Here is an 18,681-nt window from a genome sequence, read left to right on the forward strand (position 1 = left end):
AACCATCAATTAGGACACAAAATATAATTCTTTAAAAAGAAAAAAAAAATCCTGTAATTATATTCTTTTGACAAATTTGAAATATTATATCCACAAAACAAGATACATAAACAGACCAAGAAAGACCTTGCAGACATTTTTAAAATATACTTTTAAAAACTTAAATTCATTTAAAAAAGGAAACCAAAAACAAAAAGGGGGGAGGGGCACCTGGGTGGCTCAGTGGGTTAAGCCTCTGCCTTCAGCTCAGGTCATGATCCCAGGGTTCTGGGATCGAGCCCCGCATCCGGCTCTCTGCTCAGCAGGGAGACTGCTTCCTCATCTCTCTCTGCCTGCCTCTCTGCCTACTTGTGATCTCTCTCTGTCAAATAAATAAATAAAATCTTTAAAAAAAAAAAAAAAATGGGGGAGAGGGGAGACTAAAGTCAAGTCAATAAAATATGCCAAAGAAGAATAAGATCAGACAAAAATGAGGAGAAAATAAAAGCAGGAATTTAATTTCCAAAAGAGAAAAAAATTTTAAAGAAATAATTTAAAGAGAATTTCCCACACTAAAAACACGAATTTTCAAATTTAAGAACTGCACAAAGTATTTGGCCCGAAAGTGACTAAATAGCATCTTTTTTTTTTGAAGTTTACCACAGTAAAAAGAAACACACAGAAACACACAGAAAATCCTAAAACCCTCCAGAAAAATAAATCCCTCGTATTCTATAATGGAATAAGAATCACATGGGCAACCAACTCCTCAGCATAAACATTAGACGCTTCAAGATAATGAAGCCATGTCTTCAAAGTTTTGAGAAAAATTCAACTTAGAATTTTGTACCTATCCAAAGTATCAATTAAGTAAAAGGGTATCTTTAGATTTCTAAGTACTCAGAAGAAATTACCTCCCATACTTTTTAAGTTTCTTCATGATGTGATAACAGAATGAGAATATACCGAGAAGACAGTGGGATCCAGAAAATGCAGAGCAAACTCAGGGGAGGAGTTAAGTCCTGGAATGACAGTCTTGAAGCAGATCTAGAGAGCAACCAGTTAGATGAGCGAGAGGACAGACGCTCTAGAATGAAGGTACCTAAGAAAAAAGTGGAACTCAAAGACTTAGTATAAAATGACAAATTTTTAGACCATAATGAAGGTAGGCAATACAATACAAAAAGGGGGGGTAGGGGAAAGAACTTCAGGAAAACAAAAAATTGTTCAAGAGCAGAAAAATTAAACTTATCTAAGGAATCCCTAGCAAACAGCTATAGACAAAAATGTAAATCTGACCCTCTAATGAATTAGTTTTTTTTAAAAGAAGATTTTCATTTATTTATTTAGAGAGAGTAAGAATGCATGCTCACACTTGAGCAGGGTGACAGGCAAAGGGAGATGAGAAAATCTTAAGCAGGTTTCCTGCCTAGTATGGAGCCTGATGCGGGGTTTGACCTCATGACCCTGAGATCACGCCGTGAGTGTAAACTGAGAGTCTGATGCTTAATCGACTAGCCACCCAGGCACCCCTATTTATTTAGTCCTAATAATGTAAATACACTCTTTATTGGTCTCAACTTTTACTTTCTTGTTATTTTTTCTTTTCAGTGTTCCAGAATTTATTGTTTATGCACCACATCCAGTGCTCCATGCGATATGTGCCCTCCATAATACCCACCACCAGGCTCACCCAACTCCCCACCCCCTGGTTCTCAACTTTCAGAGCCAACTTACAAAGCATAGTAGTCTTAACGAGGAAAGCAAAACAAAAGGTGTACTTCATCATCTTTGGCAATATAGAAGTACAGAGTTTAGAGCACCTGGGTGGCTCAGCTGGTTAAGCATCTGACTACTGATTTTGACTCAGGCTACCATCTCAGGGTCGTGAGATAGAGCCCCACTATGCGGGGTGTGGAACCTGCTTAAGATTCTCTCTGTTCCTCCCTCTGCACACCCCCCAAAAAAGTACAGAATTTAGAAGGTGTGGTAAGGAAAGATGTATTAAGAGTTTAAAAAGGGGGGTGCCTGGGTGGCTCAGTGGGTTAAGCCTCTGCCTTCGGTTCAGGTTATAATCCCAGGGTCCTGGGATCAAGCCCTGAATCCAGCTCTCTGCTCAGCAAGGAGCCTACTTCCCCCTCTCTCTCTGCCTGCCTCTCTGCCTACTTGTGCTGTCAAATAAATAAATAAAACGTAAAAAAAAAAAAAAAAAAGTTTAAAAAGGGACATAAATATCCTTATCTTTTGGAAATCAAAGTATACTGAAACAGGGGCATCTGGGTGGCTCAGCTAAGCATCCAACTCTTAATTTCACCTCAGATCATAATCTCAGGGTCATGAGATTGAGTCCTTATGTTGGACTCCGAGCTCAGCACAGAGTCTGCTTGTCCCTCTCTCTCCCTCTGCTTGCATTTTCTCTCCTAAAATAAATAAATAAAATCTAAAAACTAAAACAAACAAACAAAAAACCAAAGCATACTGAATTATAGTAATCACACAAAAAGTAAATATTTAGATATATTATTTAAAATGACAAAACCAGGGACGCCTGCATGGCTCAGTTGGTTAAGCAGCTGCCTTCGGCTGGGGTCGTGATCCCAGTATCCTGGGATCGAGTCCCACATCAGGACTCCATGCAGGGAGCCTGCTTCTCCCTCTGCCTCTGCCTGCCACTCTGCCTGCCTGTGCTCATCCTCTCTGACAAATAAATAAATAAAATCTTAAAAAAAAATAAAATAAAATGACAAAAACAGGGACACCTGGGTGGCTCAGTGGGTTAAAGCCTCTGCCTTTGGCTCGGGTCGTGATCCCAGGGTCCTGGGATCGAGCCCCACATCAGGCTCTCTGCTCTGCGGGGAGCCTGCTTCCTCCCCTCTCTCTGCCTGCCTCTCTGCCTACTTGAGATCTCTGTCAAATAAATAAAATCTTAAAAAAAAAAATGACAAAAATAAGTAAATGAACCAAAAATACTGATTTTACTTTATGAGCTTGAAAAGCAGGGAAAAGTGTGAGTTAAATCCTGATACACCATAGCAAAAAAAACAAGAAATATCATCTACTGTTAGTGAATGAAAAAAATTGTTATAAAGCATATTATGGGATATGGAGAAAATTAAAGACATAAACACAAGCATTTAAAAGTGGCAGCCATCTGGGAAGAACCAATGTAGAGAAGAATGAAGCAAAGAACGATGCTTTTTATTTTTAAATTTTCTACACTATTTGATGAGTTTCTAATCTATCAACAAGCATTACAAAGATTTGCTTTTCCAATTTTTCTATGGTAAACATATATTTCATATGTAAAATATTTTATTTAAATGTTTTTTATACAACATATACAAAATAGGAAAACCAAAGGAAATCCATGCCTAGATACATCGTAGTGAAACTGCAGAACATCAAAGACAAAGAGAAGATCTTGAAAGCAGCCAGAGAAAGGACAGATCACCTACAAAGGAACGACAGACAATTAGAATGACAGAAGTCCATTCAACAATAATGGAAGCCAGAAGACAATGGCATAATACATACAAGGTGCTGAGAACAAAGAACTGTTGTTATCCAGCAAAATTACTGCACAAGAACAAGGAGGGAAAAAACACAGATAAATAGCCTCTTGGCAAATTTAGAGCAAAAGACCTATTCTTAAAGCAACTGTCAAAGAATACACTTCAAAAATACTTCAAAACATTGAAGATGATGATCCTCAAGTAACATTCAAGGTGTGAGAACAAAAACTGATAAACATGTAGGTAAAATCAGAATAAACACTGGGTGGGTAAAATAATAATAGTGCCCAACTTGTGCATTTAAAAAATAACAAAAATGAAAAACTGGAAACATAATGTAAGCCAGAAAGGTAAAGCCTGGAGCTAAGGTATTCTACAGTTAATTTACTTTGGAAATCGGGTCAGAACATTAACTTCTGGAATATGCAATTAAATTTGCATGGTAAGATTTTGGTGTTAACCACTGGATAAACAGAAATGGAGTGTTTAAACTAGTTAAAAAAAAAAAAATACAGAGCTGGGGCAATCAATAATAGTTACTAATGAATCTTTTAAAGGCAACGAGGAGGAAAAAACAAAAGGCCAATATGAATCAAAAAAGAAGGGTGCCTGGGTGGCTCAGTTGGTTAAGCTTCTGCTTTCAGCTCAGGTCGTAATCCCAGGGTCCTGGGATCAAGCCTCTATCAGGGGTCCCTGCTCACTAGGGAGCCTGCATCCTCTCTCTGCCTGTCACTCCCCCTGCTTGTGCTCTCATTCTCTCTCTGTCAAATAAGTCAATCAATCTTTGGCAAAAAAAAGAAAAAAAAAGAAAGAAAAGATGACAGAACTATGAATGGTTTAAACTTTCCAGTAACAGGCAAACTCAGATTGGGTTAAAAAAAAGACAAAAAAAAATCTAGGGGCGCCTTGGTGGTTCAGTCAGTTAAGGGTCTGACTCTTGATTCTGGCTTAGGTCATGACCTCAGGGTCCTGAGATCAAGCCACATATTGGGTTCCACACTCAGCACAGAGTCTGCTTGTCCCTCTCCCTCGGCTCCCCCCAGAATAAATAAAATCTTTACAAACAAACAAACAACAAGCTAGCTTTGTAATATTTAAGAGATATATATGCCTAAAGCATTAAAGGTCTGAAAAAACCTGACAACTAAGGCATGGAAAACACTGATAGAAATATAATGAAATTAAAATAAATTTGTCTTCATAAGACAATCTCAAGACCTTCTCTCAATTATTGTTAAGTCAAGCAATCAAAAACTCATTAAGGTCGAGATTTGAACAACATAACCACAGAGCTGTATCTATTCAATGCAAAATTCTGAATCCAACAATTACAGCCCACTTTCTTTCAAAATGCAATGTAAGAAGTGCAAAATTAATTCTTAACAATTTTCAAAAAATATGTATTACACAGATCACACTGAAACAATTCAATCAAGTCAAGAATATATAATAAAAGAGCAAAAGTCAGAAACAAATCCTCCATATACTGTAAATTACAAACACTTTCAAATAGCTCATGGGTCAAAGATGAAGATCATATTAGGAATTAAAGATACTCTGATTGATAATGAAAACATTATATATCAGAATTTGTGATTTGCAACAGAAGTGGCACCTCAAGAAAAATTTACAGCTTAAATGTTTACATCTGAAAAGACAAGCAGAGATAAATTAATAATTAAAAATATAGGTAGATATATTAAAAATAAGAACAGAACCAAAGAAACAGAAAACCAAGGCATCAAAGGAGAATCAATAAAGCCAGAATTACCACTGTTAAGTCTTTGAACGCATTAGCAAAATAAACTTCTGGTGACAGACTAATCCAAGACAGAAAGAGAAATAGCATGAATACTGTGAGGTCGGTAGGCTAATAAAAGTAGAGACCAGAGAGAGGAAAAAACACTAACTCATGCCAATACGTGTATACATATTTAGATTTTTAAAAACATGTTACAAAGCTGTAAAACACAAAGCTTTAAAAACGTCACAAAACTGTAACAGTAAGTACAGTAATTAATTGCTATTTGCAGAATGTCACTTTGTACTTGCGAATAAACCAATTCACTAAGAGCAGTAAGTCCTCAGGAGATGTACTTGATACCATTTCAAATTTTTAACTTTTTACTTTAAAACAAAACAGAGAACAATACAGAGAACCACACAAAACAAACAGTAGCTTATTGAATTTTATAAGGCAAAACATCCTTACAGCCACCATTCAGGTCTAGAAAATAGAACTGTGCCGCCCACCCCAGAAACTGTCCCATATATGCTGTCTCAATCAGTCCTTCCCTAAAGGGGAAGGACTTTTTATGCCTTTTATAATAACCTAAAATTTCTTTGCAGCTCATAAATATGCATCCCTAGACACTACAGTTTAACCTTGCTTATTTTGTCTTTTAATGCAGAATTCTCAGGCTATTTGACCTATAGGGCATCCCAGATACTGTTCTTTGCCTGTTGCACACTCATGATGTGACAAGCAACATATTCCTCTGGCCTCTGTACTTCCTGCAAGCCGAATGCCAGATCAGAACCCTGATCACCCAAGTTCAAATCCTCTGGCAAGTAGACTAAGGTAGTTTGGGGTTTTTTGGTGCAAAAATGGTGATTTTATTACAGCACGGGGAAAGGACCTGTGGGCAGAAAGAGATGCTGCCAAGACTGAGGTAGTTTTATTCTTTCCTCTGGAGGCATGAAATAACTGTTTTTCACTTTTTTAGTAGCCATTAATGATCAGTGCCTAGATTAATTCACTGACTTGGGGGGGGAACCCCAACAAGCTATAATTCTATCATTCTGTTTTCACTTATTAGCTGGAGGAATTTCTTTAAAAATCCTTTTTCTAGGGGTGTCTGGTTGGCTCAGTCTGAAGAATGCAACTCTTGATCTCAGGGTCATGAGTTCAAGCTCCACTTTGGGCACAGTATATTTAAAACAACAACAACAACAACAACAACAACAAAAAAACCTTCCTCACTAACTACATAAATGATTGCAAATGTCTGCTTTGGGTTGCAGCTATTCAACTCTGAATATAGTACAAAAGCAGCCACAGACAATATATACATGAATGGGCAAGGGTTGGTCCAATAAAACTATTCACAAAAGCAGATGTTAACTCCTATACTATTTGACTATACAGGGACACCATTCTTTAACACAAAAACAGCATAAATGCTCAATAATTTACCCAGTTTTCAAGACAATGAATTAGTATCTATTATCCTCCAGAAGGTGACCAATGAAAGATCTTTTTTTTTTTTTTTAAGATTTTATTTATTTATTTGACAGAGAGAGATCACAAGTAAGCAGAGAGGCAGGCAGAGAGAGAGGAAGGGAAGCAGGCTCCCTGCTGAGCAGAGAGCCCGATGCGGGACTCGATACCAGGACCCTGAGGACCGGAGCCAAAGGCAGCGGCTTAACCCACTGAGCCACCCAGGCGCCCCTAAAGATCTACTTTAAAAAAAATATGAAATCATGGGGGCTCACCTGATCAAGCATCTGCCTTCAGCTCAAGGCATGATCCCAGAGTCCTGGGATCAAGTCCCACATCAGGCTCTCTGCTTAGCAGGGAGTCTGCTTATCCCTCTAACCCTCCTTCTGCTCGTGCTCTCTAAAATACATAAAGTATATTTAAAAATATATATGAAATCAAGTTTGATGTACTTCATGATGTTTGATGGACTTCAACACACTGCGATTCTTACCCTTACTGAAGCTCAAATGCTTTCTAGTTGCTCTTTACAAAATACTGATCGGCTCATTTATACTTTCTAGTTAATGTATTTGGCTGTTTTGGAATTTTCCTGTTCTCATGTCCATCATTTATTGGATTTGCACATAATGGTGCATGGCAAAATGCAAAATACAAGGATCTTTTTTTTTTTAAAGAGAGAATGAAGGGACACACAGAATGGAATCATTAAGGCCTCATGAAACAGATTTGAAATGAACCTGAAACAGTTTCAAGAACATAGTTAAGAAGGAATGAAAAAATGTATGCCAGCATTAGAAAAGTGTGAGTCAGAAATAACATGACGAGCATTCAGTTTTGGCGAGGTTTTTTAAAATTTAGATCTCAATAGAAAAGAAACAGATGTAAACTAGGACCTTTCTTGACAGAAGAGGTTCTTGACTGGAAAGGCCCAGAGACCAGCTATCCAAACTGACTAAAGGCCAAGCTGATGGCATCAGTCCCAGATAATGCATGAGATGGAAACATCATAATGCTCTCAAGAAGAAATCACATGATTAAAGCACACCTTGACATGACAGGAAAAGTGTCTGTACTGAAGATGGGGTAGTGGGGTTGAGAGAAAGGAAGTAGAAAGATCAGCTGAAAGCTAACTGCAGTTAACCAGCAACAAAAGAATAAAGTAGGGCCACTGGGACAACTGGCCAGGTGAAAGAAAGGATGCTAAGAAGTGTCCCAGTTCAGGAGAACAGGGGTACAATTAACAAAAAGAAGAAAAAATGCAGATATCTATGTATCTCTAAGTAGAAACTTTCTCAGGACCAGCAAAACACTGGTAATTATTAAGGCTAGATAACTGGGTTCATGGGAATTCATCGCACTGTTCTTCCCACTTTTAATAACATTAAAAATTTCTGGGGCGCCTGGATGGCTCAGTGGGTTAAGCCTCTAAGCCTTCGGCCCAGGTCATGATCTCAGGGTCCTGGGATCGAGCCCTGCATCAGGCTCTCTGCTCAACAGGGAGCCTACCTCCCCCTCTCTCTCTCTGCCTGCCTCTCTGCCTACTTATGATCTATCTGTCAAATAAATAAATAAAATCTTCAAAAAAAAAAATTAAAAATTTCTGTAATAAAAAGACTTAAGATCCTAAAATGTGCAGGCTTATTAGACTTTCCTCTCAGCCCCTTCTCCTTCTCTCTTTGGGCCTAACGAGCACTTTTCTCACACAACTAACATTTCACAAACACCCACTGGCAAATCTTTAGTGCCTCATGAAAAAAAAAAAGTGTAGTAACAGAGAATGACATATCATTTAAATTATTACCTTGGCTCTTTTCTATATTATCTCCCTTTGTTTCCTCTTCTTTAATGGGGGTACTTATTCTGGGGCTCCTGCTTTGGCCCTGGACCATTTCTGCCAGCAATTCTTCTTGAGAAGTTCGAGTTCTGGGAGCAACTGGAAGTGTCTGTTTCTGTGAGACTTTTTAAAAGGAAAAAGATGGGAAATGTAGATGCAATAATACATCAAAACTGAGCAGTGAATATATCCTATTAAATATAAATGCCTCCTTGGGTTTAGAACAAATGAAAAATTTGAAATGGTTCACAGGTAACATCTTTTTTTCTTCTAATATTCCAGAGAGATATATAACTGACTTCATCTATACATTTTAAACCACATGCCATAAATACACTGCCAGACATTTTTAACCAAATGTAATTTAAATTTTGCTTCATTATCAACTTCATTAACAACTTCAAATTATAATTTACATACTACAGGTCAAAAATGAGTATCAATGTTATTTCTCAAAAATACATGAGCAATCTCCCACTATTATAAAAACACGGGGGTGCCGGGTGGCTTAGTCGGTTAAGCATCTGACTCGATTCTGGCTTAGGTCATGATCCCAGGGTCCTGGGATCAAGACCGACATAAAGGTTTTTGCTCAGTGGACAGCTTGTTTCTCCCACTCCCCTCTCTCCCTGCTCATGCTCTCTAATAAAATCTTTAAAAAAAACCCAAACAACAAAAAAACAACACAATATTGTAGAAAGGCAAAGAAATGAAATTTATATAGGTTAGGTCTAGTTTTGGCCTTAGCCTGATAGTCCTCATATGCAAAAGCTGTTTATGTTCAAAGTTAAGTTAGAAATGAGAAGAGGACAGATACCTATGAGGTTCGAAAGCTGGTAACTTAAAATCTACTTCACTTTAGGAAAGGGTGACATAAAGAGATACAAAAGAAACGGCAGAAAAATGCTAAACGAATGGTCATCAAATCCATAGCAAAAATAAAATAAAAATTTTTAGAGTGGGCAAGTATCAATTTTTATTAATTGAAAGTTTTGCACACTAGCTTCAGCACATGGGGCAGAACAGAATTTATGACAATATGGCACCCATCATTTAGTTTGCATTTCGGAACAAGTTTTCTGTAAGATCAGACTGTATGTGACTTATCTCCTTTTCTTATCCTTTAAAAACATGCAATACCTTTACATTCTCATAAAATAATTCAGTACTTCCACTAGGACTGGGGCAGGAACATCAAAAATGAGTCAATTCTCTGCCTTATATTCCATTAATGGGTTCTACTGGGGGGAAAAAAAAGCCAATCTGCTCATGCACTAGCCAAATTTGTCTAACTCTGACTCTTAATATCCAACTGCGCTCCCTTTTATACGTCATAAATCCTATCAAATGTTGACTCCAATGACATGAATATGAAAGTCCCACCTTTATCAAAACTCCCTATAAAAATTTTATTAAATATTTCACACACAATATGAAGGGAATAAAAGGCACTACACAGCTGATCAAAGAACTAAATTACACTGACAACTGGGGTTTCTCAAAATGATCTGTTAAAACCATTCTTCTCCGAAACTCTTCTTAGTTCTGACATCTGGCAAGTGTCTTTATTATACAACTTGGGAAGCAATCAATGCAAGCTTCAAGAGTCAAAGAAAACTCAATGTAAACATAATACATTTGAAATTACCTGTAGAATAGTTAGTTGTTTTTGTTACAGATTCTTGAGCTTCAGATATAGCCTTCAAAATTAGGTTCTTGTTAGCTTGTTTAGAAGGTGGGAGTGAAGGTCTAAAAAAAAGTTAAAAGTATATTAAATTTTAGATATGAGTTCTTTCATGCTAGCCATCCGTTGGGCCTTTACTACAGCCTTCCCTTAGATTCTGTACAGAACAGCTGTACATTTTTAAGAAATGTCAACTAGACTGGAACATTTTAACCTTTTAAAATAATGAATCTGGGACGCCTGGGTGGCTCAGTTGGTTAAGCAGCTGCCTTCGGCTCAGGTCATGATCCCGGCGTCCTGGGATCGAGTCCCACATCGGGCTCCTTGCTCCGCGGGGAGCCTGCTTCTCCCTCTGACTATGCCTGCCACTCTGTCTGCCTGTGCTCACTCTCGCTCTCTGACTAAATAAATAAAATCTTTAAAATAAAAAAAAATAAAAAAAAATAAAAGAATAAAATAATGAATCTGGATCAACCCCTCACCAGCCCCACCATATTACAGTTTTTATTCTCTGTAATCTTCTCCAATTTTAAGCAATTTCTCTTTTATTAATCTGTTTCTCAAAAACCAATAGAAAAGTCTTACATACTATTAAAATTTTATTTTTATGATATCCTCTTCAAGAAAACCAGAAGATTCCATCAGGCAATTAAAAATTAATTTACAGACAATGGTCAAGGTACCTCCTTTCAGGCTTTGCTGGCACTGACACACTGCTGGAGATGCTTCCTGTACGAGACCCACAATCATCATCTTCCTCCTCCTCTTCTCCATCATGATTGAATTTTTTTACTTTAACAACTGAACTTACCACAGGCAACTTTCTCTTGCGAAAGTTTTCTTCCTGCAAGCAGATAAATTTACGCTTACCTAGTCTCAGAAAAAAAAAACAAAGTTCTATCACAGTGTTTTTTTTTCCCTCAAGAAAAAGCCAATCATACTGAGAATTCACAAGCTACTTCCTGGTTTCTTATAAAAATGTAACTATTATCCTAAGAGCCAATCATTAGCTGTAACAAAAAATAACGCTTTACATTCATGCATAAACAGCAGCATATAGCACTGCTGAAACTAATAAAATGGAATTACTTCATTGTTCCTAAGTAACTGCCATGGAAAATCTAAAATTGACCTAAAATTCCCCTGAAATTATAAGGTAAGGTTATAGCTATCTCAAATGCTGGCATCCCAGGAAAGTAAACAAGATGTAAACTATCTGTAGAAGCCAATCGTGAAGAGGAAAATCTGGTGTAGTATGTTAAGTAGCACAGAAATCAGTCTAAAATAAACTTGCAATATTTGTTTAGTTATTTCACATATATTCAGTACTAAGAAACACCAATTTTCAGTCTAAGAAGCCAGAATTTAAAAGTATATGCAGGGGCGCCTCGCCAGATCAGTTAGCAGAGCATGTGATTCTTGATCTCAGGGTTTTGAGAGTTCAAGCCCCATGATGGGAATTCAGCCTAACTTCAAAAAATAAAAAAACTTTTAAAATGTAATAACAACAAAAAAGTATATACAAACCTCAATACTCATTTTTTCTGAGTTGTTTCTGAAAAAGGGACTGTAAGTCTCTTCTAAACTGTTAAGCACTTCCGGTTCACACAAACGTCCAGTTTCATATACCCGGCTGTTCTGTATATCAGATTGCTTGGCAGCATGAATACTGTTTTGCTGCTGCTGAAATTGCAACCTGTTTAAATGAGCACCACTATCTGCATTTCGACTTGCAGGTGGTCGATAAATTTCAATAGAAGGGCGAGAAGAACCATATGTAAGTGTCACTGTAGGTTTTTTCTGAGATAAGGGATTCTCCTGCACAAAATTGAGATCTTCATCAATGAGATCATCTGGTTCTGGTTTAATATCAATCACATCTTCAGAGGGTGCTGGCTCCCTCAGAGGCTTCACAGTTGACATTAATCGGGTTGCAGCTCCATCATCATAAGTCTGTCTATTTTTAAAAACACACACACACAAAATTATAACCAACTTAGAGCAGTAACTTCAAATACTTAAATTTTAATGAAAAAGTTTACTCTTTATGTACTCCATTAAAAACTACTTCTTTTTTTTTAAGATTTTATTTATTTATTTGACAGAGAGAACACAAGTAGGCAGAGCAGCAGGCAGAGGAAGAGGGAAAAGCAGGCTCTCCGCTGAGCAGGGAGCCTGATGTGGGGCTTGATCCCAGGACCCTGGCATCATGACCTGAGCTGAAGGCAGTCGCTTAACCGACTGAGCCACCCAGGCGCCCCTAAAAACTACTTTAAAAATACTTTTTAAAAAAAACCTTACATATTTGAGGTAAAAGACAATCATACGTAGGTCTTAACCATTACCTCATTTAAAAAAAGGAAAGGGCGCCTGGGTAGCTCAGTGGGTTAAAGCCTCTGCTTTCAGCTCAGGTCATGATCCCAGGGTCCTGGGATTGAGTCCTGAGTCAGGCTCTCTGCTCAGCGGGGAGCCTGATTCCTCCTCTCTCTCTGTCTGCCTCTCTGCCTACTTGTGATCTCTGTCAAATAAATAAATTAAAAAATTAAAAAAAAAAAAAGAAAGAAAGAAAAAGAAAGAAAGAAAAAAATTGCTTACAACCACCTCAGTATTTCCAAAAATTTCTGAAAACAAAAATTGAAAGATCTAAAAACTAATATCAAGGTCACATACACATACTTACCTACCCACAGCAGGTCTACACAGGACTCTTACCTGACAGTAGTGGTTTTCTGCTCTTGTGAACTAGTAGAAACCCTGGAATCTCTTTTTTCAGGTCTACTGCTAGCAACTGCAAGAGGTGGCACTGCAGCTTCATGCCTTCTCTCATCTCCCCGACTGAAACAGCTCTTGTTTGAAGACACATTATTGTCAAAGATGTTAGTATCAGAAGACTTAAGACTGGAAGGGTCTGGAAAGAGAAATACATGGTCCTTTTAAGCTGTTTTTATTACTTTACTTTGAACCTTTCCCCTGTTCATCACCAATTTAAAAGCAGTATGTGTTCTTCCACAATGTTTTTAATGGCTGAACATTACTCCACAGATAATCAGTATAATAATTAATTCAATTTACTATTACTGAATTTCTCAGTAATTTTCCATTATAAAACATTAAAACATCCTTGGGGCACCTGGGCGGCTCAGTCAGTTGAGCAACCAAGTAGTGATTTCAGCTCAGGTCTTGATCTCATGGGCAGTGGGACTGAGCCCTATGTCAGACTCTGTGCTTATTAGCAGAGTCTGCTTGAGATCCTCTCCCTCTGCACTCCCCCACATTATCATGCATGCACACTCTCTCTTTTTCAAATAAATAAATAAATCTTTAAAACTAAATAAATCAAAGGTGCCTGCATGGCTCAGTTGGTTAAGCATCTGCCTTCAGCTCAGGTCATGATCCCAGGGTTCTGGGATCCAGGCCTGCATCTGGCTTCTTGCTCAGTGGGGAGCCTGCTTCTCTCTCTCCCTCTGCCTGCTGCTCGCCTTACTTGTGCGCTCTCTGTCAAATAAATACATAAAATCTTTAAAAAAAGTAAATAAACCAATAAAAACATCCTTGAAGCTGAAACACTGCACAAATTCACAATTCTTTCCTTAACTTTCCTTCCCTTGTTTAATTATCTTTAAGTTATGTTCAATTTCTTGCTCTTGAATTCACCGTTCATGCACCTCCTAAGAAAGTCCCAAGAAACTATTATTTTCAAATTTATGGAATTTTTTCCAAAGCAGCATTAAATGACTTTAGAAAATAAACATTAGCACCTGGGTGCCTCAGTCAACTGGTTAACCGTCCACTTTCAGCTCAGGTCACAATCTGAGACGCCCCCCACATCAGGCTTCCTGCCCAGCAGAGTCTACTTCTCCCTCTCCCACTCCCTCCCTGCTCATGCTCTCACTCTCTCTCAAATAAATAAGATCTTTAAGAAAAAAAAAAAAAAACCCACAAAAAATGCTATAGTAAATTCCAAAAACTTTTTTTAAAGATTTTTATTTATTTATTTGGCAGAGAGAGACACAGTGAGAGAGGGAACACAAGCAGGGGGAGAGGGAGAAGCAGGCTTCCCACCAAGCAGGAAGCCTGATGGGGGGCTCAGTTCCAGGACCCTGGGATCATGACCTGAGCCAAAGGCAGATACTTAATGACTAAGCCACCCAGGTGCCCCAAATTCCAAATGTTTTAATGAATCTTACCAGTTGTCACAGAGCGAAGTTTATCTAACACACCATGAAGCCTAAAATAAAAAAATATATATATTAAATCTTCATCTAATCAAGAAAAGATTTTATTTCAACTATCACTTGAAATGTGATGACATTACAGACTCTACCTTCAGATACAAATATTGATAAATGGTACTAAACAGTATTTAATGGACAAAGTTAAAGAAATACCACATTTTTAAAAAAGGCTTATATGAGTATTCTAGAAGTAAATTAAAAAATCGTATTTTTTCATCATTGTTTTGAACATCTATCTTCTGTCCAAATAAGGGAAAAGATATTATTTGACCAGTCTTCATCTACAAAGAATGTAATTTTGTTTTAAAGACTCCATGTAGCTTATGGTAAAAGACGAAGTAACACAGATATGTAATATAGTTTATTATTGTTACAATTCCTTAAGCAGAGTTTAAGTTTATTTTATTTACTTATATGGTTTCTGAAAACAGCTTAATTCTGAGAAATAAAAAACTTGAAAATAATCAAAACATATCACCTCATTACTAATGCTGTAAACAAGCACAGGTTACAACCTTGTTTATAACACAGACTATCTTAGTAGTTAATGTACAAAGTAATTTTGCCTTACAATCCCTTCCAAGAGGCCATTCCTTCTGAAAATACCAGAAATATCTATCTCATTATAATGTTTCACCCAGCACCCAGTCACATGCTACTGTCCCCTTGGACACAATTACTACAGGGCTCCAAACAATCATAATGGTCCATTTCAGGCTGATGTCAATGAAACTTAACCAGGGAAATAAAGTGCCCAAATAGAGACAAGTTAACTTGCATCAGTATACATTATGGAATTTATGGCAAGATGAGAAAATTGAGTTTGATTTTAAATTCAAATTCATTCAGTCCTTTATGTAAGAAATTAATCCAAAGTGTTCCATCAAGTTATCTGAGAAAGGATCTCTATCTAGGTCAATCTTCCACAGTATACTACTGGGACTCAAACCCAAAGCGATGCCAAGGCTAAACCAAAAGTCAAGTCATAAAACACGTATACAAAACAAAACAGACACCTGGAGTGCAGAAGAGCTTTTTTAAAAAAAGGTACTCATGCTAACTTCATGATAAGTTCCCCAGTCAAAAGTACCACGGCACCATGGTCTGCGCTCGCTCTCTCTCTCTTTTTTTTTTTAATAACTTCTGGGGACTAAGTGTAAAGAATGGGTTAGGGAACCACTCTGCAGTAGTTGGCTGTACCAAAAAATTCTGAGGATCAACCACTGAACTTAATGTCATACAAAACTATGTAATCTAAACAGAGAATTCTGCATGGAATTTCAAGAAAACTTCACAAGACCTGCACCTGCAAAGCATATAGTGGCCCACAGGGGCAAAAACAACTTTTAGATAAATTTTAGCTTAAAGGTAAGAAGCTTCATATGCCTCTTTAGTGTGTCCTACTATCTCTCCCAGTCTCTTGACATTCAAAATAAGCAGGCCACTCTGCTCACTCAATTTTTGCTCCATTATCAACCTGTGCTGTAACTGGTGGTTCCCAGAGTGAGGGCACATATAGGAGAACTTCCTGATCTATTCTCAGTCACACATTATCCTCCCCTCCACCCTCACTCTACCTCAAACCTGCCTTCTTAAATTGAATCTTGTGCTTTTAGTCAGTATTCTCAACTAAGAGGCACTATTTGGCTTGAAAAAGAACACTGAAAATTATAACATGAATTTATATTTGAACATAAAATTTTCTTTTTAAAATTCCAAAACTTTAGAAAGTTCCAAATTTTTTAAAATGATTTGAAATTTTGTCCAAAAACTTCGCCCTCTAAAGCAATTTAGGAAGTCAACCCAGCCCCCAAAATATATGCAACTGGTTTTGGTTGGGGGAAAGGAGTAAGATGCAAAAGAATACAAAAGAACCATAGTAACTACAGTTAACATTGACTAAGGACTTGCTGTGGGACAGGCGCACAGCTACAAGTACATTACCATGTATTATTTCATTTAATCCTTGCAACAGTCCTATAAACGGGATTTATTAATCCCATTTTACAAACTGAAAAACCAAGGCAAAAGGCAGATCCAGTATTTAACCTCAGGAGTCTGGCTGCAGAAGCTGTGCTCTCCTGGCTCACTATCTGCCTCTCCACAGTGAATCTGACTCTCCTGTCAAGAACCTCTTTTCAGACAATACCTATTCTGACTTGTGCCAAACTTTGGTCTAAGGGGTAAAAATTCAGAAACATACCATACGGTGAATCGAATTGTGTTGTTCCCTAGAAATAGGGACAGGTCCTCTGTCATTTGGTCCTGACTTTTCTTGTTGGCCACCATCACCATAATGTAATCAGGAAGTTCTTCATCTAGTTAAAAGGAAAAGTATATAAAAACTTTTTTATGTTTTCCTCAACATTGTCTTCTACTTAAAAGTTATGCTCTTGAAAATATAGATATAGCTCTAAAAATTAATATCTCAGCACTACTAGAATTATGTTGGACAACAAAGTATAGTCTTTTTCCCCTCTTCATTACATAGGTATTTTAATTACTAGAAGGATGGGAATTAGGAATAACTAACAAATACTTACAAAACTAGGTATTCTGAATTACAGTATCAAACTTGAGTGTATTCATTGCCTTTTAATCTTTTTAATAATGCTCATCAATTTCAGAGAAGCTTTTAAAAAGCATATGGACATGCCTCAAGAGTAATAACTGAGTTCTGTCTAGTTTTGTGTTTATGTTTCAAAATGATATTCATTTCTCAAGAGAACATCTTCATCTTCAGTGAAGGCAGATTTCTATTATCTCAGGGTAACCAATATGCACCAACAGCCAATAAACTAAAACCACCCAAAAACTCTACAACATTCAAAACATTTAATCTTAGGGGCCCCTAGGTGGATCAGTCATTAAGTGTCTGCCTTCAGCTCAGGTCATGATCCTAGGGTTCTGGGATGGAGCCCCGCACCGCATCAGACTCTGATGGGAAGCCTGTGGGAAGCCTGCTTCTCCCTCTCCCACTCCCCCTGCTTGTGCTCCCTCTCTCACTGTGTCTCTGTCGAATAAATAAGATATTTTTTAAACTTAATCTTAAATTTAAATAATTTCAACTTCATTTACTGTTTTACCCTCACATACACTCCTAACACAATGATTATGAAGATGAGGTCTAGGACCAAAAACAAAACCACCACAGTAAGAAGGTAAGGAAGCAAAAGCGATTATCAAGAACTCCAATCCCCACCAAAAAAATTCCTTCAGATTTCTTCAGTACCTTAAAGATTCATATTTCTAAGTAAGCAGAAAGGTTCAATTCAGAAGTACTATCAGACCAAAAAGAGTACTATCAGACATTTGTTTCAAGGAGAATTATCAAAAATCCAGTTAAAGAAAAGCACAAATATACTCAGCCCAATCTACAAATGGAGAGAGAAATCTTTATTTTTCACTGCTCTAATAGTATGAATATACAATTTACTTACTCATTTTATGTCTTTGGATATTTAGATCTCTTGCAATTTTACTAACAACAACAACAACAACAAAATGTTGCAAATAAATTTTAGAAGTCTAGGTGGCAACCCTGCCTCTGAAGAGTTAAAAAAAATCCAGGGGCTATGGGCTATGAAAGCCGCTCTGTTTTACATCATGACATACCTAGAGAACGGTAATATTTGTAGGGTGCACTGGAGTGAAGAAGAAAATTACTCACAGACAGTCAAAGTAAACCAGCCACTTCTGCCTCACCAAACATACCCAGCCACCCCAAGTGCTAAGAAAAATCTAATCTCAACAGACTGAAAAGTTTTCCTGATGTCCAGTATACTAATGTGCAGGTAACACTAGATAAGCAGCTGCTATAGGGGAGAGATTCTCAAATTTAGTTGCACATCAGAATCTACTGGGAGCTTTAAATAATCTGCTTATATCCAAGCTGCACCCCAATTAAATTAGAATATTGGACAGGAGGATCAAGACATCAGTGCTTTTTATTTATTTTATTGAGGTATAATTAACATACAATATTTTATTAGTTTCAGGTGTACAACATAGTGATTGGACACTCTATATGTCACTCAAAGCTCATCACAGTAAGTGCAGTTACCATCTGTCACCATACGATATTATTACAAAACTGATTATACTCCCTGTACTGTACTTTTCATCTTTGACTTATTTTATAACTAGATCTCTTAATCCCCTTTATCTAGTTCACCCATCCCTGACCTACCTCCCCTCTGATAACCACCAATTTG

At 37.3% G+C, this 18,681-nt stretch overlaps 1 protein-coding gene across 8 annotated transcripts in view; it reads right to left on the reverse strand.

Moving 5' to 3' along the window:
* The window catches only part of ZC3H14 (zinc finger CCCH-type containing 14), a 53,419-nt gene that overhangs the window by 26,604 nt on the left and 8,134 nt on the right, over positions 1–18,681 (reverse strand). For all 8 annotated transcript variants that reach the window (XM_032344739.1, XM_032344738.1, XM_032344737.1 and 5 more), the window contains exons 3-9: positions 16,671–16,785; positions 14,420–14,460; positions 12,945–13,140; positions 11,760–12,189; positions 10,916–11,076; positions 10,197–10,297; positions 8,516–8,671 (exon numbers count right to left, since the gene is read on the reverse strand). In XM_032344739.1, the coding sequence (XP_032200630.1) occupies positions 8,516–8,671; positions 10,197–10,297; positions 10,916–11,076; positions 11,760–12,189; positions 12,945–13,140; positions 14,420–14,460; positions 16,671–16,785 (1,200 nt within the window). The remainder of the gene's footprint in view (positions 1–8,515; positions 8,672–10,196; positions 10,298–10,915; positions 11,077–11,759; positions 12,190–12,944; positions 13,141–14,419; positions 14,461–16,670; positions 16,786–18,681) is intronic.

The sequence above is a fragment of the Mustela erminea genome, chromosome 5 (genome assembly GCF_009829155.1).
Source record: "Mustela erminea isolate mMusErm1 chromosome 5, mMusErm1.Pri, whole genome shotgun sequence".
NCBI lineage: Eukaryota > Metazoa > Chordata > Mammalia > Carnivora > Mustelidae > Mustela > Mustela erminea.